We start from the raw sequence: 27,507 nt of genomic DNA, 5'->3' as shown, positions 1-27,507 counted from the left end.
GACAACAACACAATTTGGATAACCTGTGGTTACGCAATACTTCTCAGAAAATACTATAAAATTTCTTTTCAAGTCCACACAGAGAAAATTCTATAAAATTTCTATTCAGGTTCACACAGTCATTGTGAGTAAAATTCATTTTGGTAGATATTACTGGTCTTCTAATTATTTCACAGCACTCTTTAAAGATAAATTTTCTGATAAATTGCCTGTTGCTCCTTCCTGGCATTTTCATAAATGACTTCAACAGCTGCTTCACTACACTCACCATTTGGATACTTCCTTTTAGCGCAAGTTTCTCTGAGCTACACAAATGAGAATTGTCCCTCTGAAATATCTTGTGATCTTGCAGTCCCCTTGGCCTAAACCTTTGCTAAACTTTTCCCTCTGTCTGATCTCACCTTTTCCCTTCTTTCATCTATCCACACCACTCAATCTCTGCACAGACTGTACACTGCCATCTCCCACCACACTCCCCTCCCCCCAAGTGGTTACGGTATTCTCTCTCTCTCTCTCTCTCTGTCTCTCTCTCTGTCTCTCTCTATCTCTCTCTGCCCCCCCTTTCTCCCTCTCTCTCTCTCTTTCCCTTTTCTCTTTTCCCTTTTCAACTCCTCTCTCTTCTCTAGCCCCCTCCCTTTCTTCCTCTCCATCTTCACTTTTCCCTCTTTCCCCCCCTCCCTTTCCCCACTCAGTTACTCTTCTCTCCCTCTTGTGACATCTCTGTTTGCTGTGCCTTCTGTACTCTTGTACCCTTTTCATCTCGTTTTGTGACTGATAAGTCACCTGTCCAAAGACCTGCCTCTTTCCTGCTATCCCCTCCATGCATCCTTCCCTCCCCCCTCCCCACTTCCATCAGCTCAGGAATCTGCTTTCAATAATTAGTTATCAATAATTAATCTTGTCATGGGCAAGGACTGTGTATTTGTGTGTGTGTGTGTGTGTGTGTGTGTGTGTGTGTGTGTGTGTGTGTTAGAAAAAGAGCTACTGTTTGAAAGATTGTGTGAATACTGCTTTCTGTTACATGTTTTTGTGCTCCTTATGGCAATCTGCCATAATTGGGTGGTTGCCTTTCCTGAGTTTTAAGTGTATTTTCTTTAGGTTGTCAGCTGCTGTACATGCTTATTATTTCCAAGTTAAACATTTCACACACAGTTCTAGTGTTCTGTTACGGTTTGAACATTCTATAACAAACATGTCATCACATGCTCACCATATGAAGTCAGGAAACATGGTGTAGCTGCATCCCTGTTATGCCATAGTCATAGATGAAACTAAAGTAGGCCTTCTGTGCAAAATATTCATAATTATAAATATAAAATGTTCTTGATGATTATAAACATCAGTCCCCTTTCCCTTGGGGCAAGTTTTATTGAAGGTAAAAGATCTGTATTGTACATATCCTAAAGAAAACTGTGTGTCTCAAATTCCAAGAATGACTGCTGCAAATATTCAACACTGAAATCACACATTCTGGAGCTTGCTGAAGCTTTGAACAGTTTTCTGGACATTCTAAAATGGTCTGCTCAACCCATGTCCTTTGCTGATGTTGATAGAAACTGGTCAAATGTTGAATAGGTATTATTTCTTTGTTATATATACTTTTCTGGTGACACTTGAGGAAATCTTTACATATTATAAGTTAAAGTTTTTTCTTGTTGCAGTTGGCTTCTTCATCTTTGTTCTGAAGACTGGTTTGATGCAGCTTTTTAAGTCTCTTCATGTATGCAAAACTACTATGACATTTTGTTCGGCATAAATCCATGCAATAGACTTTGTCAGCATATTTAAGCTTGTGGTATTAATATTTCTTCATATTAACAACTACGAAATAGATAGATTGCTTCTCACCATAAATATGAGGTTCGCCGATGACATTGTAATTCTGTCAGAGACAGCAAAGGACTTGGAAGAGCAGTGGAACGGAATGGATAGTGTCTTGAAAGGAGGGTATAAGATGAACATCAACAAAAGCAAAACGAGGATAATGGAATGTAGTCGAATTAAGTCGAGTGATGCTGAGGGAATTAGATTAGGAAATGAGACACTTAAAGTAGTAAAGGAGTTTTGCTGTTTTGGGAGCAAAATAACTGATGATGGTCGAAGTAGAAAGGATATAAAATGTAGACTGGCAATGGCAAGGAAAGCGTTTCTGAAGAAGAGAAATTTGTTAACATCGAGTATAGATTTAAGTGTCAGGAAGTCATTTCTGAAAGTATTTGTATGGAAGTGAAACATGGACGATAAATAGTTTGGACAAGAAGAGAATAGAAGCTTTGGGAAGTGTGGTGCTACAGAAGAATGCTGAAAATTAGATGGGAAGATCACATAACTAATGAGGAAGTATTGAATAGGATTGGGGAGAAGAGAAGTTTGTGGCACAACTTGACTAGAAGAAGGGATCGGTTGGTAGGACATGTTCTGGGGCATCAAGGGATCACCAATTTAGTATTGGAGGGCAGCGTGGAGGGTAAAAATCGTAGAGGGAGACCAAGAGATGAATACACTAAGCAGATTCAGAAGGATGTAGGTTGCGGTATGTACTGGGAGATGAAGAAGCTTGCACAGGATAGAGTAGCATGGAGAGCTGCATCAAACCAGTCTTAGGACTGTAGACCACAACAACAACAACAGTTACAGACAGGCACAACAAAAAGCCTGTTGCACACTGAACTTTCAGCCAAAATCTTATTCAGTAAGAAAGAAAAACAGTGATATATTCACAGAAATTGACAGGCACACCTCAGACAAACACATGCTCACTATCTCTAGTTGCTCTGACATTTCAAATACAGTACTGAATGAAAGGAGCAATCTGGAGGATAATGGGGAAGGGGTGGGGATAGCAGGGTATGGGTGGGGGAGAAAAGAGTGCTGTCTGGTGGAGCATGAAGGGACTAGAAGGAGGTAGGACAAGGCTGACAGGTGCAACATCAGGAGGCACAGGGGGTGGGAAAGCAAAGGAGAAGAGAGGGAAAAAGCCTGTAAGGCTTGTTGGCAGGGAGCAGCATACAATGGAGGTGACGGGACATGAATTGGGAGGAGGTGATAGGACAGAGGGGGCGAAAACTGTTGGATGGAGGATACGGAGCAATGTCTAACATGAGAGAGGCCAGAATGATTACAGGAGTGGAGAACGTGTTGTAAGGATAACTCCTATCTGCGCAGTACAGCAAAGCTGATGGTGGAGGAGAGGATCCAAATGGCCTGTGTTGTGAAGCAGCCATTAAAATCAAGCATGTTATGTTCAGCTGCATGTTGTGCCACAAGATGATCCACCTTGCTCTTGGCCACAGTTTGGCAGCAGCCATTCATCCTGGTGGATGGCCAGCTGGTAGTCGTACCAATATAAAAAGCTGTGCTCATACTAGTGTAAAAAGCTGTGCAATGAATGCAGCAGACCTGGCATATGACATGGCTCTGACAAAGGATGTCGTTCAGTTGCTCCAGTCTGTGGTGATACTGGGTGATGAAGGTGGCACTCCTTTGTAGCGGTCTTGGAAGTAGTGGGAGGATTGATAGTGTGTGGGGATAAGGCATGGGAAATATGTTTATGGACGGTGTGGGCGATACGAGGATACTGTCTGTCTGTGAAGGCCTTTGTGGGACCTTCAACATACAGTACAAGGGGTTTTTGTCATTGCAGAATACTGCCCGTAGATGAGCAGGCTGTATGGAGGGACCTTGTGGTGTGTAAGGGATGACGGCTGTTGAAGCAGGTGGGAGAGAAGGTGTTAAGGTTGTGAAGAAATGAGGACAGGGAGTCTTAGCTCTGAGGCTAGATCATGAAGATATTATCAGTGAACCTGAATCAAATCACGGATTGGTGTTTTGGGAGATCAGGAAGGTTTCTTATAGGTGGCCCATCAACAGATTGGCATACAGTGTGCTATGCACGTGCCCATGGCTGTGCCTTGGAATTATTGGTATACCTTCACATCAAAGGGAACTACTTCTCCTACCTTGTGTCCTGTGCTTAAGCACATCTGCAAATGCTAGTAAAATATCTCTCATCAAAAGTTCTGTGACACATCTAGCTGCCCTGTCCTTCATGTAACCAAACAGTAAGGTGTTTAACATCTTATTCAGTTCTAGGTATCTACATGCATTAAAACCTGTAGTCAAGCCCTGGGCTCCCTCTACAGTTTTCGTCCCACAAATTTCCTTCCATAGCCACATTGATTATTGCTTGATGTTTCATGCAGTGTTCTACCAGTTTGTCCCTTCTTTTAGTTAAGCTGTGCCATGTATTTGTTTTTTCTCTGATTAAATTAAGTACCTCTTCATTATTTATCTGCCCATCTGATCTTCAGCATTCTTCATTAATATCACATTTCAAATGAGTTTATTGTCTTCTTTGTCATCACTCTTTACTTCTGTATATGACTATAATCCAGACAAAGACTTTGACAAATGTGTTTGTAACAATTTAAATTTATATAATTTATATTGGATGTTAGTGTATTCTCTTTTTCTGTAATGCTTTTCTTATTATTGTCAATTCAATTTGTATATCCTGTTTACTACTGAAACTGTCAGTTATTTAGGAGTGGAACAAGTGGAAGGAGTGGAACACATGGAATGGCGCAATGGTAATGCACTGGGCCACTGTATGGGAGGATGACAGTTCAATTCTTTATCCTGTTATCCAGATTTATATTTTCCATAGTTCCCTAAATCACTTGAAGCTAATGCTGAGGTGGCTCCTTATTTTAGTTTGTGATCCATCACTAGTACCTTCTCATCAAGAGAATGATAAACTCTAATATTTCTTCCTTTTCATTTATTTTGCTATTCCAATCTTACCTACTACTTTTAATGTTTCATTTCCCAATGTGCTTTATTCAGTGTCACTTGACTTAAACTGACTACTCTTTAAACCCACATTTTACTTACTTATGTTGATGTAACTGAATGGAATTTCAAAGAGTGCATTCCAGTCAACATTCTTTCAGAAATCTGATGGTATTTCAAATTTTTCTGTATCCTTCATACCAGATTAACTGTTCTGTCATGATTAGCTCTTCTATTGTTCTTAATATTCTGAAGGAGTGTCATCTACTTCAAGAAGACTTGTCTCAACTTACACTTATGATTCAAAACATTATGACTACCTGCTCAATAGCTTTTGGGTACATCTTTGGAAGGCAATACAGTGGTGGTTCTGTGTGGCATGGATTTGGCAAGTCTTTGGTAGCTTTCTGGTGTTATGTGGCACCAGGTATCTATGCAAGGGGCACAAAGGTCCCATCAATTAAAGGCCAGTGGCTTTTAGGTGCAGAGCTGTTGCCTGATCACACCCCAAAAGGCTTCCATCAAGTTAATATCAGGCAAATTTGGTGGCCAAGTCATCACCATGAGTTCACTATCATGCTCCTCCCACCATAATAGCATGATTCTGGCATTTTGACATACACATTTATCCTGCTGGAAGATGCCATCACCACCAGAGAAGGTATCAAGCTTGAAGGGATGCAGGTAGTCCACAATAATGTTCATATAGTCCAGAACTGTCATGGTGCCCTTGATTACTATATTAGTTCTGCTGGAACTGAGGTGAATACCTCCATATCATATTGCTGATCCCACCAGCATGGATCCATGCCATGGTGCATATTTCGAGCAGCCATTTACTTTGATGACAGCATGTACAAATATAACCACCAACTTTATGTAACAAGAAACATGATTTGTTTAACAAGGTGATACATTTCCATTGTTTCACATCCATTATTTATGATTCTATGCCCACTACAGTCAAACTGATGATGCATTTGAGTCAACATGGATACATGTAAGGGTTGTCTGCTGTAGAACCCTAGTGTTCAGCAGTGCTCAGAAACACTTATGAAAGTACCATGATTGTACTCTTTCTTCAGATCTGCCTCATCACTGACTATGTTTCCTTACAGACTGGGTAAACCTTCAGCCTCCACGTTCTGTGACAAGGCATGAATGACCAACAGCTTGTTGCCTATTTGTGGTTTCATTGTCCTTCAACCACTTTCCACAGATGCTGATGTCAGTAGCACACTAACAGCTGACCATCTGTGCCATTTCTGAAATGCTTATTCCCGGGCACCAGGTGATAACAGTTTACCATTTGTCAAAGTCAGTGCCAGTGGATTTCCAGACTTTCACTCTTTATCATCACTAGAATGATTTCCCATTTGCTTCTGCCATGTCTATATATTTTCCTTAATGCATCACATGCCCACATTGTCACCAAGTGATGTCCAGATTCACAATGGGCAGTGATCACATTGTTTTTGTTCATCAGTGTATGTCATCAGTGTTCTGCAGTATTCTTATAGTACTGCAGCAACCATCTTGTCTTTATCCATATCATCTACTCATTTTATAATATTGTCTTCATATTTATTTCCTATAAACCCTTTTATACATTTATTCCATCTTTCAGATTTTCCCTCTTTACTTATTACTGGCCTGACATGTAAGGTCATGGTTTTTAAAAACCATTTCTCTTTCCTCCAAAGGTTTCTTTAATTTTCCTACAGTCATGAATGCTTCTATAGTTTTGCATTTCTGCTTTGCTATTTTACATTTTCTGTCAGTCTAATTTTTTATATGTCTGTGTTCTCTTTTGCCTACTTAATTTATTACAGTTCTACAGTTCCTTCTTTCATTGGTCTATTTTAATACCACCTATCATATCCAATGATTTATTATGTGTTTTGACTAGTTATTCTTCTGCTGTCAGGACTATTTTACCTCAAATTTACTTATTTTTATTGTATTTCTTTCACTAGTTCACTGTGTCAATCCCTGATATTCTCTTTGAAACACTCAACAACAAAATGTTTCTCATATGTTGCAAATATGGCCAACCTCTTCATATCAACAAATATAAGTGGATATTATCAGAATGCAGCATCCCTTCATCATTCAGACTTACAAGTGGACTTCAGTCACTTACTTTTTGTCATGGATAGCCTAACATAAGTTCTTGTATGATACTTCATACAAGCCTTCATATTAGGCTAGTCATCACATGAAGTGAGTGATTGTAGTTTATTTGGAAGTCTGAATGGTGAAAGGATGTTGCATTCTGATACTAATCACTAATATCTTCTAACATGAACAGCTTTTTTTTTAGAGCTTACTCTACTGGTGTGGATGATCCTTGAATTTTCTGTATATTCTTTTCTTCAGCATTTGTTGAAAAATATACTTTTTATTTGAGTATATGGATATACTTTGGTACCTGAACTAAGATTTAATCTTGAAATCAAAAGAGTTTGCCAAGAACAGAATCAATCAGTGGTAAGTAAGAGGAAATAGGCTTCTGTGCTGAGGCTAAGGGTAACACTATATTTATTTTGAGGATAGAGACTTAGGTATTAGAAATTCAACAAAGGAATTTGTACCAAATATTTACACTTGTAACTCATAACCAGCTCCCTAAGCAGTGTAAAATTTCTGATGTGTCCAATTTTAACTCTTCCAGTCTTTCCAGAGGACACATCTTTCTGAAAGACTGAAGATACTTTTAACTGAAGTGATACATTTCATGTTTTTATGCACAAAAAGTTCACAGCCTGTTTTTCATGAGTATACCTAGGTTGTGAAATGTGTTTGTATTATGTACCTTGATTTCTGTTTCACCGTTGAATGTTACAGCTACTGGATCTGGGATCATCGGGTTTTTCATACAGTAATAGAGGCAACTGTCCTACACAGAGGCACCGAAGCCCATGCAGTATAGGGCACACAGGGGCACGTTGTACTGGCTCAGTGCTACCCACAAGTTTTGCCCCAGGGAGCTACATAAAATATGTGCTCTCTTTTGAACCCAACAGTTTCTCCACTGATCTGCAGCTACGCTTCCGTACAAGAGAAATCAATGGAGAACTCTTCCGAGCCAGTGATAAGCATGGCCATGAATATGCTGTGCTTGAGGTAGGTTTTCATTGTGTGTTGTTCATTTGATGAGGACAAAATATTTTGAGATCATGGCTTGATGTGAATGCTTCAGTACAGCTGCTGCAAAATTTTATATTGGATGATCTTCACTATGTTGCAGTAGTGAATGGCATTTGTAGCATAATGTCATATTGATTTTAAACAATTATTAACTCTGTTATTCTTTCAGAACTTGCTTATCAGTTTCATGATGATTCTCAAGCTGCCCGCTACTGCTTCCCAAATAAGGGTCTTGAGTAAGACATTCTTCCATATAGATGAAAATTGATCTAAAAGCTCATATTAGTGAACTGATGTATGTAACATAGCTGAAAGAATTAATCAAAAGTAAATCTTCAATTTTGCTTTATTTTTTGCTATATGCTACAGAGAACAAGGGAAAATAATAAGTGTAGATGATGTGAAAACAGAGGAAAGACCAGTCTGAATCTCCTGTAGTTAGATTTTAATTGATTACAAATAGAATTCAAAAATTTAAGACACAAAGAATATTACCTATATTCTTAAGACTTATCTACAAAGTCTATGTTTGATAACTGAAAGGGTTGTAGTATTTTTTCTACCATCTACAGCTTTTCCTTCAATATTTCCGTTACCTGCAGAGAAGTTTACTTTTGAGATGAAAGCATGAATTAACACCAAGATAGGGTATGGTAAAAGCACTCAGCATTTTGCTCCTTCCAGAATATAACTTCTTGTTTCATTATAAAATGTGTTACAACTGCACATGATGTGACAGTACCGTATTTACTCGAATCTAAGCCGCACTTTTTTTCCGGTTTTTGTAATCCAAAAAACCGCCTGCGGCTTAGAATCGAGTGCAAAGTAAGCGGAAGTTCTGAAAAATGTTGGTAGGTGCCGCCACAACTAACTTCTGTCGTCGAATATATGTAGCGATTCACATGCATGCTTTTCAGGCACAAAGATAAATACTGGCGCCAAAACCTCTGCGTCAGTAAATAAATAAAAAAAAGACGGTGGAAGACGAAATTTTTTCTCCGCCACGAGTTTCGACCACTGCATTTTCATATACTATACAACGAAGTAAATACAAATTCCGTATTGTTTGTCTTCGAATGTAGCAACATTTCAATGTACTGTACCACGAAAATCCGACTGGCACGACTGTTTGTGATGTTTGTCAATATGGCCAACTCTACGTTCTGAATTTTTTCTACCTATGAGAAGAGATGGTTGCTAATAGGAACTTTTATGAATTGTGAATCACATGCAGTATTCTCTTCACCATAAGAATAATACGTATATAAACATTTTGCCATGTATTCTTTCGTGTTTCCTGCTATCTCATTTAAATCCTGTCTGCTTAATAAACTACGAAACTAGAGTGAGACAACAGCAAACGCCGAAGAATATACATATCATTTCATGTTTATATTCGTATTATTCTTATGACTAATAGTGATAGTCAGAAATGAAGCACGTCAATTGACTAGATTTTTAAATCTAAGACGACTAATTTCTGTGCAGAATGTTATGTACTAAAGAGACGTCTGCAAAGATTTTCAAACAGAGAAAAATTTTCGCTAAACTCTCGTTCAGAACATCTTCTATCATACGCAGTCTATTATTTGGTTCTTGTTGATCGTCAAAGAAAGCAGCAGTGTTAGTAACAACAAATAGCAGTCTCTTGCCATTGTTTCGCTAATGAGACGATTTCTCTCTTTTTCTTTTTTTAATTGTAAGCGGCGGTAGTGCGCACAAAAGCAAGCCGAGCCGCGAGCGGCGACAGGCCGTAAACACTGATTATCAGAATGCGACAAACAGTGCATGACACAGTACAGTAATGCATTTTCAGCTTAGAGTGACGTAAACACCTATAACAAAGAGAACGGCACTTATCAGATCAAAGAAAAATAAGCAATCGATCCAAACCAGACGAAGCACGTGAAAAAGGAAGGGTACCCGTATAAATATGGACGGAGCGCCTGACGGATAGCAATGACTACCTGGTAAAGCCTAACTGCTAAGCTTACTACGCGAACCAAACTACTGTAGCTGTATCGTCATTCATTCGACCTAAATTGTCTCATATTACAATGGACCAACTTTGCTTCGATTTGGAGGTGCGGCCTAAAACTTTACTCTCCCCTTGAATTTTGAGTCTCATATTTCAGGTGCGGCTTAGATCGGGAAAATTTTTTTTCCTTGATTTTGAGTCTCATTTCTCAGGTGCGGCTTAGATTCAAGTGCGGCTTAGATTCGAGTAAATACTGTAGTTAATGCTTATTTTTAAAAGAATTAGGGCTCAATTCTTGTCCAGTAATTTTGTTCTAAGTTTCCCATGGTTCCTATAAATCACTGCAGATAAATAATGAGATTCTTGATTGAGTAAGGTAATTTCTCATTTCCTTCCCCCTTCTTACATCTGTGAACATACAAACCCCATTAGTACTGTATCTATACTGGCCTTGGCTTCAATAACTTTCCTTCATTTTTAGAAAATTTTCACAGATCAGATTGCCTTAACCAGTTAGATAAAAGCAGATATTATTAACTTCATCTTACTCGCTGCTTATACATGTACAGCTATATACACTATGGGAAAAAAAGTATCTGGATGCTCCCAAAACATACGTTTTTTTTTTTTTTATATTAGATGCATTGTGCTGCCACCTACTGCCAGGTACTCCATATCAGCAACCTTAGTAGTCAATAGACATCGTGAGAGAGCAGAATGGGGTACTCTGCAGAACTCACGGACTTCGAATGTGGTCAGGTGATTGGGTGTCACTTGTGTCATACATCTGTATGCAAGTTTTCCACACTCCTAAACATCCCAAGGTCCACTGTTTCCAATGTGATAGTGAAGTGGAAATGTGAAGGGACATGTACAGTACAAAATAATGCAGGACAACCTCGTCTGTTGACTGCCAGAGAACGCCAACAGTTGAAGAAGGTCGAAATGTGTAGTAGGCAGACATCTATCCAGACCATCACACAGGAATTCCAGACTGCTTCAAGATCCACTGCAAGTACTATGACAGTTAGGCAGGATGTGAGAAAACTTGGATTTCATGGTCAAGCGGCTGCTCATAAGCCACACATCACAATGGTAAATGCCAAACGATGCCTCGCTTGGTGTAAGGAGCATAAACATTGGATGATTGAACAGTGGAAAAAAGTTGTGTGGAGTGATGAATCACAGTACACAATATGGCAATCTGATGGCAGGGTGTGGGTTTGGCAAATACCAGATGAACATCATCTGCCAGTGTGTGTAGTGCCAACAGTAAAATTTGGAGGCTTATGGTGTTACAGTGTGATCATGTTTTTCATGGAGGGGACTTGCACCCCTTGTTGTTTTGTGTGGCACTATCACAGCACGTCTACATTGGTGTTTTAAACACTTTCTTGCTTTCCACCATTGAAGAGCAATTCAGGGATGGTGATTGAGCACCTGTTCATAATGCATGGCCTGTGGCACAGTGGTTACATGACAATAACATCCCGTTAATGGACTGGACCACACAGAGTCCTGACGTAAATCCTACAGAACACCTTTTGGATGTTTTGGAACGCCGACTTCATGCCAGGCCTCACCGACCGACATCAATACCTCTCCTCAGTGCAGCACTCCATGAAGAATGGGCTGCCATTTCCTAAGAAACCTTCCAGCACCTGATTGAAGGTATGCCTGTGAGAGTCGAAGCTGTCATCAAGGCTAAGGGTGGGCTAACACCGTATTGAATTCCAGCATCACCGATGGAGGGCGCTACAAACTTGTAAGTCATTTTCAGCCGGGTGTCTGGATACTTTTGATCATATAGTGTACATTGCCAGCAAACCACTGTGAAGTGCATGCCAGGTGATACTTAGCATTGTACCACATATTAGAGTTCCTTCCTATTCTGACTCTGTGTGTTGAAGAATCACTGCATAAATGCATCTGCGCTTGCTGCAGTTAACATAATCTTGTTTTTGTGATCTTTTTCCGAGCAGTACATAGGGAGCTAAAGTATAGCTCCAGATTTATCACTTTGCACTGGCTCTAGAAACCCTGTGATTACTCTTTTATGGGATAATTGGCATCTATCTTCATATGTCTGCCATTTCAGATTTTTCAGCATTTCCATACTGCTCTCCTTTCAGTGTAACAAACATGTGACTATTCTTGCTGCCCTTCATTTTATCTACTCTACATCCCCTTTCAGTCTTATTTGCTATGATCCCATAAACTTGAGCAATATTCTAAGATGGGGCATAACAGGGTTTTGTAACCATTGCCCTTTGTAAACTGCCAATTAACCTTACTTTGCCATCTAATTTACCTGTAACTGGGCTTAAGTGATCATTTCATAACATTATCATCTCAAATTGTTTTACTTGTGTATTTGTATGAGTTGACTGATTCCAGTTGTGACTCCTTGATACTGTAGTAATGGGATACTAATCTTCTACATTTTATGAAGTGTGCAGTTTTACATTTCTGTGAATTTAGAGCAAAATACCAATCTCTGAACAATTTTGAAATCTGATCAAAATCTTGCTGAATATTTGTGCAGCTTTACTAGTTCACTAATTAAAGAAATCTTTGTGCTTGTTTTGCTGTCCTTATTACTTCAGTAATAATTGTAGCTACAACTACTTCATATCATTTTCAATATGGACTTCTACAGATATGTCAGATCTATTAGTTTCAATTAGCTCTTTGTTGCTAGTAGTTTTCAGAGAAAGCATTCAGTAATATTTTGCTAAATGTCTTGTCAATTCCACCACTTACAAACCTGTAATTATCCCAGTCAGTTGTTGAATGATGAAAACCTCCTCCTGTTAAGACAGTATCAAATGAAAACATATGTATTATCAGATGTGTACTTTTATAAAACTGTTGTCGGTATCTATGACACAGTTTAGTGGTAGATAGAAGGACATAATAATAAGCTCTTAACTGAAGTTTTTGACTTATATCAGTACTACCAAAACCATATAAAATTGATAGAGTCAATTATTCTAAACCTAAAAATACTAATTACAGAAATTTTTAATTTTGCAGATGACCAAATTTTCAAAAATGTCAACATAAATTACTGAAGTGTATCATAGCAATAAGTCTGATTTTTGGAAGTAGTTAGACAAATGATCTTAGCTACCGAAAACACGTTTTTAGATGCCTGTAGCATAGCACAAACCCAGGGAAGAATTTGAAAAACTAAAAAGTGAGATCAAAAAGAAAAATACTAGCAGACCATCTAAGAATCTGCTTTGCTAGTAGATTTGGATCAATTCACTTGTTGTGATCCTGTTTACACTTCATGCATTACTTTCATTCTGAAATATTTATGGTACATTATGTACTTCGTTTATAGAAGATCTGAAACTTAACTAAACTGCCTGACAAACAAAGTGAAGCACCCAGAAGTGGAGGGAAAAATGAAACAAAACTATACAGACTGAGGTAGCATGTGATCTTATTTCAGGGATTACTAAAGTGAGCCAAATTTATATAGAACCTGGCATATGGACCCACTTATCAGAATGACGTTGCACCCACTCTGTCCTCAATGCATACACTGATTCAATTGGGAAGGGTGTTATAGATCTGTTGTATCCTCTCCTGAACTGGTCTGCAGCTGTTGTATATGGTCCTCAGTATCCTGGATGCTGGCATTTGGATGAACTTGATGTACTCTCTGTTTCTATACAGTTCTGTCAGAAACAGAACTGAGTTTGGTAATGGCCATGGGAGTATGGGGGTACCTCAGCATTGCATAGACATCTCATAGAATCATGTGCCTTTTGTGAAATGACATTGTCCTGTGAAAAAAAGGGGGGGGGGCACCACAATTCTACTGCATGAGAGGTAACGCATGAGGATGCAAGATATCTATGCATGTTTATGCCACATTTTGGGCCATCTTTTATTAAATCATATCTCAGTGATTACACTGCTGGAACTTTGCAAACAATACATGAATGGGAGACTACCCACTCCACTGGTTGTAGTAGATGTTAAGGGTATATGCTGTGTTAAGCTGAAATGTCGGAAGTGAGCAATGAATCCCATGTTAGGTCTGCTGCCAAGACGAATAACTGTTAGTATTAATAGTTAATGTTGATATGTTTGTACACTATTCTAACAATACTGAAGATTTTATCCATACTGACATACATGTAATTATATGGTCAATCATTTAAAATTTACTTGCAGACATTAATTGCAGAATTAGTTTAATGTTAGCAGTGATTGTTGAACTAGGCTGAACAATCACAAGACAGCCCTAATTGATTGGGCATGAAAGAGTCAGGCTAGCCCAATAATCAGTATTTGGAGCTGCCCCATGACTGGTGCTGCCTTCTGGTGTCAGTTATAGAATTATTTTAATAGAAACAACATAACAGAAACCATTGTGAATGACTGAGCAAGTATGATCACCTTGATATAATCTTGTGCATGTACTCAATAGGTTTCACAGTTTTCTGTAATTCTGTTATAAATACATCATGTTTGTTGAGTGAGCAAGAAGTTTTGGGAGCTCATGAGGAATAAATTGCTCACTAACTCACCTCACACTTTTTCCTTGGGATGATAATTATTCCTTCTGTCATCATCATTTTAAAATTGCTAATCTGTCAAAGAACTAAAGGAAATATGAAAAATAAATCCTGAAGATTGGCCTTTTTTTCATACGTATTAGTTATGAAGACTATCAGCTGCATATGCACTAGTTACACTTTAAAAATGGCATAAATGGCTGGTTTTCTTGGCCCAATATTGTTCTAACTGGTCGGTCTGCAAAGCATTAACAGATATTGAGTGCTGGATTGTGAATATTGTGCCACTTGATAAGTTGTAATTAAAACGTGTAATTGTTACTGCAAAGATTGCTTTTAGACTGGATCTCAGATAGGATTTATAGTGAAAGAACATTTTCCTCATTTTCATTTGAATTAATAAATGAGATAGCATTCCAGAACTTTAAAACTTGATTGTAGCACTGTAGTATTCTTCCCAAAAGTCACTGTCTGTTGTTCATATGTTGAGAGTTGCAGGCAGTGGTGAATAAATTCAATGGTGACATTGAGATAGCTTTAGAACGAGTGAAGTACACAAACTGCATCCTGATGAGCAAGGGAAGAGAGGTGAAAATTGCTATATCACTCCTTCATGGGCTGATCAACATAGCACTGTACATGCAACCATTAGCACACTACAACTTGTGTGTTTAGCATGTCTGCCACAGTAATGTGTCATGGCAGGAACAATCATCTCTTGCAAAAATTTTAGCAAGGGTGGAAAGCCCCAATTGAAGTCTATCCAATGGTTTCTCATGCCCCAGCACCTGTAGCAACACCACTGTGCCTCTCCAAAACATTGGAAGAATGGTACATGGCCCACTGCCATGCTCACCGACAATGGTCATCCTGGATAGAGCAGAATCCTTATTCATCATTGAACACAATTCAATGTCTGTCATCAGCAGTCTATGCTTCCCAGTCACTGCACCACTCCAAATGTAGCCATTTGTCTTGTGTTAATGACAGCCTACACTTGGGAGAGTAATTTCCAAGTGTGGGTGGTGCTAGTCTCTGACCTATGATGCATACTGGCACGGAATGCTGTAGAGAGTCCATTACTTGTTCTCAAATGGCAGCTGCAGATGTGGTTACATTGTGCTTGGTGCACAATATGGTGATATCCACATGTGGTGGTCGGATATGGTCCACTGGAACCATATGATGAGTGTACTTGCCCTCACATTCCCATGCAGTCCAACATCAGGCCACAGTAATATCCAAATCCTTCCCACATTTAAAAATTGCGTGATGTAACCAATCAACCAAATAGAGACCCACAACACATATGTAATATCTTTCTACCCCTATAAGGTGCTGATAATGCTTTCTCATACAAGTACACAGCATATCTGCATTTTTCATAGTGATCCCTCAGCATCTGATGCTGGTCAGGCAGCTTTTATACTATACCAGGCCTGGTAATAACACTGTACATCAACAGCACTAATGCACTCTGGTGGCTGTTCTACTTGCTATAGAGAATTGCTCATGTAATCATTTACATACCCACCAATGGTGTTTACATTTACTAAGTGACATTGTCATCGGACCATGTTTTCTGAGTGCTACAAATTTGTCTTAGGCAGTATCCTTAACACTGTCCAGCTGAGTTAAGAGTGGTGAAGCTATGGTACAACTATATCATGACAACAGTTTGGGGGATATGATGCATCAGTTGTCCAAATGTGTGATTTAGTAAACAAAACTTGTTTTAGGATGGTATGATCCCATTGTAAAGTTCTATAAAACAAGGAAAAGCAAATCATTACTTCATATTATTACATGTAGTAACGTACATATAATGTAAATTTGTCCATATTTCCCATGTAGTATTACTTGCCTTAAAATTATTATGCCTTTAAGCACAGTCAAAAGTAATAAATAAGCAGCAAACAAGCTATGTCAGCCGGACAAGATTGTCCATTATGTATATTATTCATAATACCAGTGGCATTTAACACACTCACAGAGCTCTGTAAAGTCAACCTCCCATCATCTACCAAAGATTATTATTATTATTATTTTAAATTACAATAATTTTATATGCAAACCATGAGTGCCCTGGCAGACATCAATACAGTAATCAAATTCTTGTCATACCCAGCCCAGCATGGCATTGTCGACTGTGGCAGTCACTTTCCGTATTCTCTCCCGGAGCTCTGCTACATCATTTGGTAGAGGCAGTACATACACCAGATCTTTAATGTTTCCTCACAGAAAAAAGTCACACAGAGTGAGATCTGGTGATTGGGGAGGCCATTTCAAGAAACAGCTGTCCCCTTCTGTAGCACAGCACCTGCACTCGTCATCTTTATGACTAGCACTAACTAACGGCAAATTACCGAACTACGCTGTGGCGGTATACATAACTTTCAGGGTTTCTCTTCAAAATGACATGTGTATGATATCCGTACAGTGTTTGGTTCTTGTACAGTAAATAATTGAAAGTGTTCTCGGGCTTTATGTACACCCTGTATTAAGAATTACAAAGTAGAAACACTAAAACTTAATTATTACTAAGGAGGACCCTGGTTTGATTCCCATTGCTGCCAGTATTTTTCCTTGGTAGGAGGACTGGTTCAAGGTACACCTAGTCTCACAAGGCCAGTTGAGGAGCTACTTGACTGAGTAGTAGTGGCTCCAGGTAACAAAAACCACCAGTGGCTGGGAGCGTGGTGTGCGGACTCCAAGCCACTCCATACTGTGATGCCATTAACAGAGGAAGACACGCTGATGGGTCAGTACCATTGGGGTCTTTGGGGCCTGTGGGATGGACTGCAGTTTCTAGTTTTAGATTAGATTGGTGGCTGCTTTACAAAGGAACATCTCTAAAGTAAGCCCAAAAAGGGAAATATCATGCAAAGCTTGAATATACAGTTAAGCCTGATTTATACTTAACTCTGTTTTGAGGAATTCTTATTTTTATGTAACGTTTTGTCAGCCCAGAAAAACAAAAATTGAAAAGGATTAATTAAATGTTATATATACATAATGCATTTTTATGTAATTCGTACTATACATAACAAAATCCGGTGAAATAAATTGAGTTTAGCATAATTGAACTCTGCACTGTTGCTTGAAAAGAATCCCTATGATATTATCCTTAACTTTGTTGATGTATACAAAGCAAGAGCTAGTGGTGCCATGGAGACAAGGGAGAAAAAGATAACTAAGCAGAGCTGGCAGCATGGAAACAAAGACACTTCTGGCACTGTTATTTTAAGTATGAGAATTTCTTTAATGCTAACAAGCAAGAAGTTAAAAGTTACTGGTTGCTGTTTGTTGTTGAACAGTGGTTCTGTCTTTCAGTCACTTTCAATTGGGCAAGGAGAACAGAAAAAGGAAAAGTAACACACTAAATCAGGAAGAAAACCTCATACGTGGGGGGACCCAAAAGAAACCGGACTCCGAGGGCACTGCAACTCGTAGACGTAGTGCAGGGTTCTCACGCTAGATGGTGTTAGTAGAGACCTTATTTGTTCATGAGGCCCAGAAAATATTAGATACAGGCTCCCAGGTAGATGCTATTTTTCTTGACTTCCGGAAGGCGTTCGATACAGTTCCGCACTGTCGCCTGATAAACAAAGTAAGAGCCTACCGAATATCAGACCAGCTGTGTGGCTGGATTGAAGAGTTTTTAGCAAACAGAACACAGCATGTTGTTATCAACGGAGAGACATCTACAGACATTAAAGTAACCTCTGGCACGCCACAGGGGAGTTTTATGGGACCATTGCTTTTCACAATATATATAAATGACCTAGTAGATAGTGTCGGCAGTTCCATGCGGCTTTTCGCGGATGATACTGTAGTATACAGAGAAGTTGCAGCATTAGAAAATTGTAGCGAAATGCAGGAAGATCTGCAGCAGATAGGCACTTGGTGCAGGGAGTGGCAACTGACCCTTAACATAGACAAATGTAATGTATTGCGAATACATAGAAAGAAGGATCCTTTATTGTATGATTATATGATAGCGGAACAAACACTGGTAGAAGTTACTTCTGTAAAATATCTGGGAGTATGCGTGCGGAACGATTTGAAGTGGAATGATCATATAAAATTAATTGTTGGTAAGGCGGGTACCAGGTTGAGATTCATTGGGAGAGTCCTTAGAAAATGTAGTCCATCAACAAAGGAGGTGGCTTACAAAACACTTGTTCGACCTATACTTGACTATTGCTCATCAGTGTGGGATCCGTACCCGATCGGGTTGACGGAGGAGATAGAGAAGATCCAAAGAAGAGCGGCATGTTTCGTCACAGGGTTATTTGGTAACCATGATAGCGTTACGGAGATGTTTAACAAACTCAAGTGGCAGACTCTGCAAGAGAGGTGCTCTGCATCGCGGTGTAGCTTGCTCGCCAGGTTTCGAGAGGGTGCGTTTCTGGTTGAGGTATCGAATATATTGCTTCCCCCTACTTATACCTCCTGAGGAGATCACGAATGTAAAATTAGAGAGATTAGAGCGCGCACAGAGGCTTTCAGACAGTCGTTCTTCCCGCGAACCGTACGCGACTGGAACAGGAAAGGGAGGTAATGACAGTGGCACATAAAGTGCCCTCCGCCACACACCGTTGGGTGGCTTGTGGAGTATAAATGTAGATGTAGATGTAGATGTAGAAACAGCTGTGCAGACAGCGTCAGTGTAGAGCTGAACGTGCAAGTGTGAGATTGTGTTTCTCTGACTGTTGGCAGGTTACCTCTGCGAAGTCGTTATGACCACTTTAAAAGAATAAAGAGTGTGTGTGAAATTTTGTTTCCTGCTTAAAAAACTGCAACAGAGACACACCAAATGCTTCAGGAAGCTTTTCAGGAGGACAGTATGAGCGCACTTAGGTTTTCGAGTGGTTTGGGCGCTTTAAACATGGTGAGATGTGTGTTGAAAACCAAGCTCATTCTGGACACCCTTCAACATCATGAAATGAGTAGATCATGGAAAAGGTCCCCCAAAAGATTAACGAGGATCATCGCCAAACAATTGACCAAATTTTTGCAGAGACAGGAATCAGTTGGAGCTCGTGCCAGCAGATTTTGAGTGAGGATTTGCACATGAGACGTGTTGTTGCTAAATTTGTTCCACGCCTTCTCACACAGGAGCAAAAAACCATCCGCATGAATGTGTGTCAGGACTTGAAAACAGAGATTGCACGTGATCCAAGCTTCTTGAACAAAGTCATTACAGTGGATGAGAGTTGGTGTTACGGGTATGACCGAGAAACCAAGCAAGCGTCAAGTCAGTGGAGGACTCCCAACTCTCCCAGACCAAAAAAAGCAAGGCAAGTGAGGTCAAATGTGAAGACAATGATCATTGTCTTTTTTTATGTTCGTGGAATTGTGCATCGGGAATTCGTACCCCCTTGCCAGACTGTTAACCAGCACTTTTACTTGGATGTTATAAGGCGCCACTTTTGCTTGGATGTTTTAAGGCATCTGCGAGAGGATGTGAGGAGGAAACGCCTGGAGCTTTGGCGATCAGGTGACTGGTTTCTGCATCATGACAACGCTCCAGCACACACAGCCTTACAAGTGACCCACTATTTGGCATCTCAGATGTGGTCTGTCGTTCTCCACGCTCCGTATTTGCCGGACCTAGCCCTGTGGGACTTTTTCCTATTTCCACGAATGAAAAAACTCTAAAAGGGGAGCATTATGACGATGTGGAGGCAGTAAAAACAGCTTCACAAAGGGCACTGGACAATATCAAACTTGAAGAGTTCCAAACATGCTTCCAACAGTGGGAAAAGAGACTTGACAAGTGCATCGCATGTAATGGAGAGTATTTTGAATGTGACTGAAGTAATTTTGTAAAAAGGTTCATCAATAAATTTTTTATGACAACAATCTGGTTTCTTTTGGGTCCCCCCTCGTATGAGAGGAGGATCCTAATCCACAGAAAAACAAAATCTCAAATTGCTTCATACTTAGGAATTGCCGGTACCACACTATGTGCAGTCATCAGCAAAAGAAACAGTATTTTGAATGGGTTTTTAAAATTGGGTGCAAAATCAACAAAATACAGCTGTCAGCAAGAAGGGAGATACATAGATTTGGAAAAGGCACTTTTTATATGATTATAGTGAACTTGGGGTGTAGCTCTACTTATCAATGGTGACAACCTGAAAGCAAAGGCGATAGATTTAGCTAGAAGTTTGAACATCACTACTGTTTTCAAGGCTTCATCTAGATGATTACAAGGATTCAAAAATCATTGTAGAATCACAGGGAGTACAATTTCTGGCGAATCAAAACCTGTGGTGGTCATGTGGTGTCATGATGCAACACTGAATTGATCAGATTCTGCCAGGTATCTTAAGGGATTACCAACCTCAAAACATATACAGCCATGATGAGACTGGTCTATTTTATAGTCTTCTTCAAAGTAAAACATCATCTGAAAAGGGTGACTCATGCTGTGGAGGGAACAAAAGTAAAATCTGCATGACAGTTCCTCGTGCCACGAATGCAGATAGATCTGACAAACTTCCCCCACTTGCGACAGGAAAATAGAAGAATCTGAGGTGTTTCAAAGGTGTTAAGACAGAGCCTAGACAATACAAATCCAATAAAAATTCTTGGGTGATTATGATTTTAATTGAACAATGATTAAAAAAACAGGACATTAGGGAAAAGGAGAGGGAGAGGATCCTTCTCCTTATGGACTGATGTCAGCACATCCACCCGAAGTAGTTTTGGAAAATGTTCACATGGAATTTTTCCTTCCAGACTGTACCAGTGTTCTATATCCACTTGATTTGGGCATTATTGCAATTTTCAAAGTGCATTATACAGGGCGGCATCGTTAAAAGTAGTCTGCCTCTCCTTTGAATGCAAATGCAATGCTACTACTTGTGAAATAAAGTAAACAACTACAACTGTGGACAGTTTCATGCAATAATCCCTTGTTAATATTCTTCTGTCAGCATTTCCATTTATTTCATCAGTGAAGTTAGACGTTTCTCTTTGTGGTCTGCAAAATGACTTTCTCGATGGAAGAAAGAAACAATTATGGAAGCATATATGAAAACAGTTTTGATTGAGGAAACTCTTCAAATTTTTGGGGTCAGGTATCCAGATAGAGGACTACCAACAAAGAGAGCAATTAAGAGTCTGTATAAAAACTGGCACACCTACAGATATGTGCAAGATGTAAAATGACAAAGAAATTCCTTCAGTTCGCACACCAGAAGTTTTTGCAGACATTTCACAGCTCAAAGAAGTCTACATGTAAATTGACTCAACAGGCACATGTAAGTATGATGAGTTGCCTGCAGATATTGAAAAATCTTCATTTGAAGCCATATTGTGTGATGATTGTGCAGCAATTACAGAAGGATGACAATCAGAAACTCGAAAATTGCTGCACCTGGCTTTTGAATAATATCAGTGATGGTTTGCTAGATCCTTTCCATTACATCATAAGTGATGAAGCTTGGTTTCATATTCCTACTTATGTGAAGTCACAGAACATGAGATACCGGGCAATGGAGAACACTAACACTGTGTGTCAGCAACCACTCCATGATGAAAAATTGGCATCTGGTGTAGTGGAACAGGAATGCACATCATTGGACTGATATTTTTTGACACTACCCTCCAATCGGTTACACATATGGAAATTTTTGAAACATTTTGCACTCAACACACTGAATATGAAAGACAGTACTGCTTCTTCCAGCAAGGTGGGGCAACATGCCACACTTCTAATGCATACCTGGAACAAGTCCATAATGTCTTCACTGAGGAACGAACTGTCAGAAAACATTTACAGTCACCACATTTGCCAGATCTAACAACATATGATTTTTTCTTGTAGGGACATTTGAAGAGCGAGGTCTATTAAATAAATCCACATGCAGTAGAGGAACTGAAAGACAACATCAGCTGTGAAGTTGGTGCCATCAGTATCTGAACTTTATGCCGATTGTTTCTGCATATGCTTATATGTGCACAGCTGTGTATTTTTGTTGCAGGGGGTCACTTTCAGCATCTTCTGTAAATGTATTTTTCATTGTAAACAAATGTTAAACCCATGTCAGCTCAACATTTCTGTAATTTCACTGCTTTTCCGGTAGAGTTACAAGGGCTACTTTTATCTGCACCACACTGTAGGGAAAACTGGTTCAACGTTTGTTAGCACTAGCTAATGCAGGAATTGAAAATCTCTCCATTAATTTACTACAAGCCATGGAATTTATTTTGGCTGCCTTGCAACTGGAGTCATCCTCCAGAATCAACAACTGTTTCTTTAAATCTGGTGCCCTACTGGGAGAGATTGCTGCTGCTGATGAGGTGGACTTAGTGAAGTCATGTCTTGTAATATAAATGTAAATGTCATGTGACTGGGGCCTTCCGTCGAGCAGACCGTTCACCCAGCCAGGAATTGAACCCGGGCCCTCAGGATTGACATCCTGTCGCCCTGACCACTCAGCTACTAGGGGAGGACATGTTTGGTAATGAGCAAGCTCTTCTGGAGGGTAAAGATTTTGACAGTTTGTATGTTTTGATGATAATGTGGCCATGTGTGCAGAACTACAATATGAGATTATTGCTGATGTGTGCCAACAATGCGATGATGATCAAGAAGGTAGATCAGTTTCAAGTGACAGTGATCGAGACAGAGATGATGGCTTGAATCTTGAAAAACCTATACAGAGTGAAGTGTTAGGTGCAATCGGTGTGTGCAGGCATTACACCAGTGCAAAAACGTGTTGTGAAAAAGGTCTGAATTCATTAATAAATTTGCAAAATAAGGTGTATATACTTAATGCGTGAAAAGTGAAACAAGCCAAATGATCTTATTTCTTTAAAGCAGAATCAAGTTCAAAATAATTTATTTTCTCCTTAATACTGTAGCTTTGTTTGTACAGTGAAAAGTGCCAAATTACAATACAGTATCTAATTTTGCTCTCTCTCTCTCTCTGTGAGAAGGATCATGAGGGGAAGGGGGTCATGAAAAATATGATGTGTATTACTGTGCCTGTAGTTGACTTCTAGTCACAAGTAACTTCTAGTTACAAGTAATTATTTTCTTTTTCACTTGATATACATATAAATCAGGTCCAACTGTATTGCATTTAGAAGAAAAACATTAGGTGATGTTGAATTTAGAGGAAATAGAAATATATTGCAATTTGAAAGATAAAGGAATTTACATGTTAAGCAAAAAGACAGAGGTGTCCAGTGGGCATTTCAGGACTCAACTTTAGGAATGGTATTAAGAAAAACAGGCTCCAACCTAATGTCCTTAGCAGTAATTGAGTTATAATGTTTCCACTTTGTAATGTTTAACATAAGTAGTTCGAGCATTATAGAATGTGGATCTTATGCTACTAATGAGGAATCATTTGGTTGCCAAGGGTTGCATATGTGAGATGATGCATCTGTGAATATTATGTTCAGTCACATTTCATTGGCTGCAAATACTAAAATGTAGGTGTAAAATTATTTTTTGGTTTTGACATGATATACAGGTGTTCAAAGGTTTTTGTGTAGATAGTTGTGTGTTTGTTGCCCCTCATGCAAATGTAATAATATAGTACAATCTTTGGTAGATGATAGGCAGTTGACTTTTGTTAGTTAACAGAGCTCTGTGACTGTGTTAAGCACCACAACTAATTACAAATGCTACAGCTTGATAAGCATAATGGAAAGTATTATGTGACTGAGAGTGCATGTTTGCAGCTTGCTTATTATGTATGACTATGTCTAATGATATAATAATTTTCTGGTATTGAGTTACAGATAGGCTTTCAGGCAATGTCCTTCTTTAGAAGCAGAAAATTTACACACATAAACACATGAGGCCTGACTGTGACAGCATCTGATGTGAGCAACAGTCTAGCTGGGGTGTGTAGTGAGGGTAATGAAGATACATGGGGGGGGGGGGGGGGGGGGGGGAGTGATATCAAAGTAGGGATGTGGTAGGATGCTAGTGCTGTCTTTGAGAATGTGCAGGGATGTGGTGGAGACAAGATAGGACTGCTAGGTGCTGCATTGGTGCATCAGTGGGGGAGGGAGGAGGGAAGAAGGGGGGGGGGGTAGAAGTAGAGAAGGAGAAAGGACTATGTTGATGTTTTGACAGGATAGAAGGTGTTTGTAGTGCTAGAGTGGTAGCAGGGAACAGGATAGGCAGATGAAGGACACAGACTCTGGGAAATGCAGGCTAGGGGAGTTACAGGAAGGATGTAGTACGAGGGTGAGTCAAATGAAAACCTTAAATATTTTTTTAAATATTATTTATTGTGCAGAAGTGATACAAAGCTGTATCACTTTTCAACATTAACCCCCCCCTCCCCCCCCAATGCTCAGTGCAAGTCCTCAAGCTCTTACAAAGTGCATAAATTCCTTTAGAAAAAAATTCTTTTGGTAGTCTGCGCAACCACTCATGCACCATGTGGCATACCTCTTGATCAGAACGGAACTTCTTACCTCCCATTGCATCTTTGAGTGTGCAAACATATGGAAATCACTTGGGGCAAGGTCTGGTGAGTATGGTGGATGAGGAAGACACTCAAAATGCAGGTCTGTGATTGTTGCAACTGTTGTATGGGCAGTGTGGGTCCTTGCATTGTCATGTTGCAAAAGCACACCTGCTGACAGCAATCCATGTCGCTTTTATTTGATTGCAGGCTCCAGATGAGTTTTTAGGAGATCTGTGTATGATGCACTGGTGACAGTGGTCCCTCTAGGCATGTAATGCCACAAAATGATGCCTTTTTCATCCCAAAAGAGAGTCAGCATAACCTCCCCTGCTGATGGTTCTGTTCGAAACTTCTTTGGTTTGGGTGATGAGGAATGGCGCCATTCCTTGCTTGCTCTCTTCTTTTCCAGTTGGTGGAAGTGAACCCAGGTTTTGTCCCTAGTAACGCTTCATGCAAGAAAGCCATCACCTTCTCGTTCAAAGTGCCGAAGAAGTTTGTCACAACCATCAACACATTGTTCTCTCATTTCAGGAGTCAGCTACCATGGCACCCATCTTGCAGACACTTTGTGAAACTGTAGCACATCATGCACAAAGTGGTGTGCTGACCCATGACTAATCTGTAAACATGCTGCAATGTCATTCAGTGTCACTCGTCGGTTTTCCTTCACTGTGGCTTCAACTGCTGCAATGTTCTGTGGAGTCACAACTCGTTGTGCCTGACCTGGACGAGGAGCATCTTCAACTGAAGTCACACCATTTACAAACTTCCTACTCCATTAGTAGACTTGCTGCTGTGACAAACATGCATCACCATACTGAACCTTCATTTATTGATGAATTTCAATAGGTTTTACACCTTCATTATGCAAAAACCGAATAACAGAATGCTGTTCTTCCCTGGTGCAAGCCACAAGTGGGGCAGCCATATTTATACTGATACTGCGGCGGTATGTGTGCATCTGCACTATGCTGCCACCTACAGGCCATTCTGCATGCTGTTTGTTGCACGCTTACCAACTTACAGGATAATGGCGTGAAATTTTGATTTGTTGTTTCAAATTTAAGGTTTTCATTTGACCCACCCTCGTATATGCCTTAGAAAGTTCTCACCTGCACAATTTAGAAAATCTGGTCTTGGTGGGAAGAACCTATATGACAGAGACTGTGAAGCCATCATTAAAGTGAAGTACAAAACCCATGGTGTAGGTCCCAAGTTTGAACCCTGCCACTGCTTAAATTTTGAATAAAAATCATCAACAGTGACTGTCAAAGCCTTTGACATAAGAAGTCACCCTCATTCTGCCAGTGGCCTTGTCAAAGAGGGTGGAGGAGAGGGCTGAGGTTCAGGGGACTTTCATGCCCTAGGGGTGGGAAACTACCCCTAAAATATGGAAGAATCAGAAATGAAAAGTGGAAGAATCAGCAACGATCAATGGCATGAGGATGCAGAAGACAATGGAAACCAATCCATTAATGACACATAACATGTATCCACAGGACATGTGGCCTGTAATTGAAAAAGTGTCATGATGATCTCTCCATTGGCAAAAGATAATGGACTAATCCCCCATTCAGATCTCTGGGAAGAGACTGAAAATGATCTCTCCATTGGCAAAAACTCATGGACTAGTCCCCCATTCAGATCTCCAGGAGGGGACTGCAAATTGGGAGGTGGCCATGAGAAAAAGAGTGAATAAATAATGAAAGGAGAATGTTCTATGAGTTAAGGTTAAGGGAGAATACGAGGTTGATAGTAGGAATGAGAGAGGAGAAAGACTAACTGAGATCTGCAATGAATTTCAGATGGTAATAGTGAATACTTTGTTCAAGAATCACAAGGGGAGCAGATATACTAGGAAAAACCTGAAAGATAAAGGAAGATTTCTGTTAGATTACATCATGGTCAGGCAGATGTTCTGAAATCAGATATTGTATCGTAAGGCATACTCAGGAGCAGAAATAGACTCAGATCACAATTTAGTAATGATGCAGTGCAGGGTGAACTTTAATAGTCAGTACTGAATAGTTCTGTAGGAAGTTCAGTTGAAGAGGAGTGGAAATCTCAAAAAAGGGCAGTCACAGATGTTTGAGAGAAAAATGTAGGTACAAGGAAGATAACTAAAGAAACTGCGGGTAACAGAAGAAATACTTCGGTTTCTTGACAAAAGAAGAAAGTACAAAAGTGCTCAGGGAGATTCAAGAATACAGAAATACAAGTCACTTAGGAATGAAAGAAGTAGGAACTACAGGGAAGCTAAGGCAAAATGGCTACATGAAAAATATGAAGAAATCGAAAAAGAAATGATTGTTGGAAGGAATGTCTGAGCATATAGAAAAATTAAAACAAACTTCAGTGAAATTAAAGTAAGGGTAGTAATATCAATGGAGCAGTGGGAATTCCAATACTTATCAGAACCAAAATACATTAATATAGGGGTTCCGCAAGGTAGCATATTGGGACCAATACTATTCCTGATATATATCAATGGCTTTCCCAATAGTGTTATTCATGGTGAAAAATTTCTCTTCACTGGCAACAGCAACATTATAACTACTGCAAAAACAAGAGAACTCCTTGCAGAGAAAGCAAATCAAACCCTGAA

At 39.6% G+C, this 27,507-nt stretch overlaps 1 protein-coding gene across 1 annotated transcript in view; it reads left to right on the top strand.

Moving 5' to 3' along the window:
* Positions 1-27,507, top strand: part of LOC126088338 (neural-cadherin-like) — a 296,369-nt gene that overhangs the window by 155,908 nt on the left and 112,954 nt on the right. The window contains exon 15 of the mRNA XM_049906473.1: positions 7,639-7,917. Within this exon, the coding sequence (XP_049762430.1) occupies positions 7,639-7,917 (279 nt within the window). The remainder of the gene's footprint in view (positions 1-7,638; positions 7,918-27,507) is intronic.

The sequence above is a fragment of the Schistocerca cancellata genome, chromosome 6, assembly GCF_023864275.1.
Source record: "Schistocerca cancellata isolate TAMUIC-IGC-003103 chromosome 6, iqSchCanc2.1, whole genome shotgun sequence".
NCBI lineage: Eukaryota > Metazoa > Arthropoda > Insecta > Orthoptera > Acrididae > Schistocerca > Schistocerca cancellata.
Note: the sequence above shows the minus strand (reverse complement) of the source record. Positions and strands in the feature narration are given on the sequence as shown.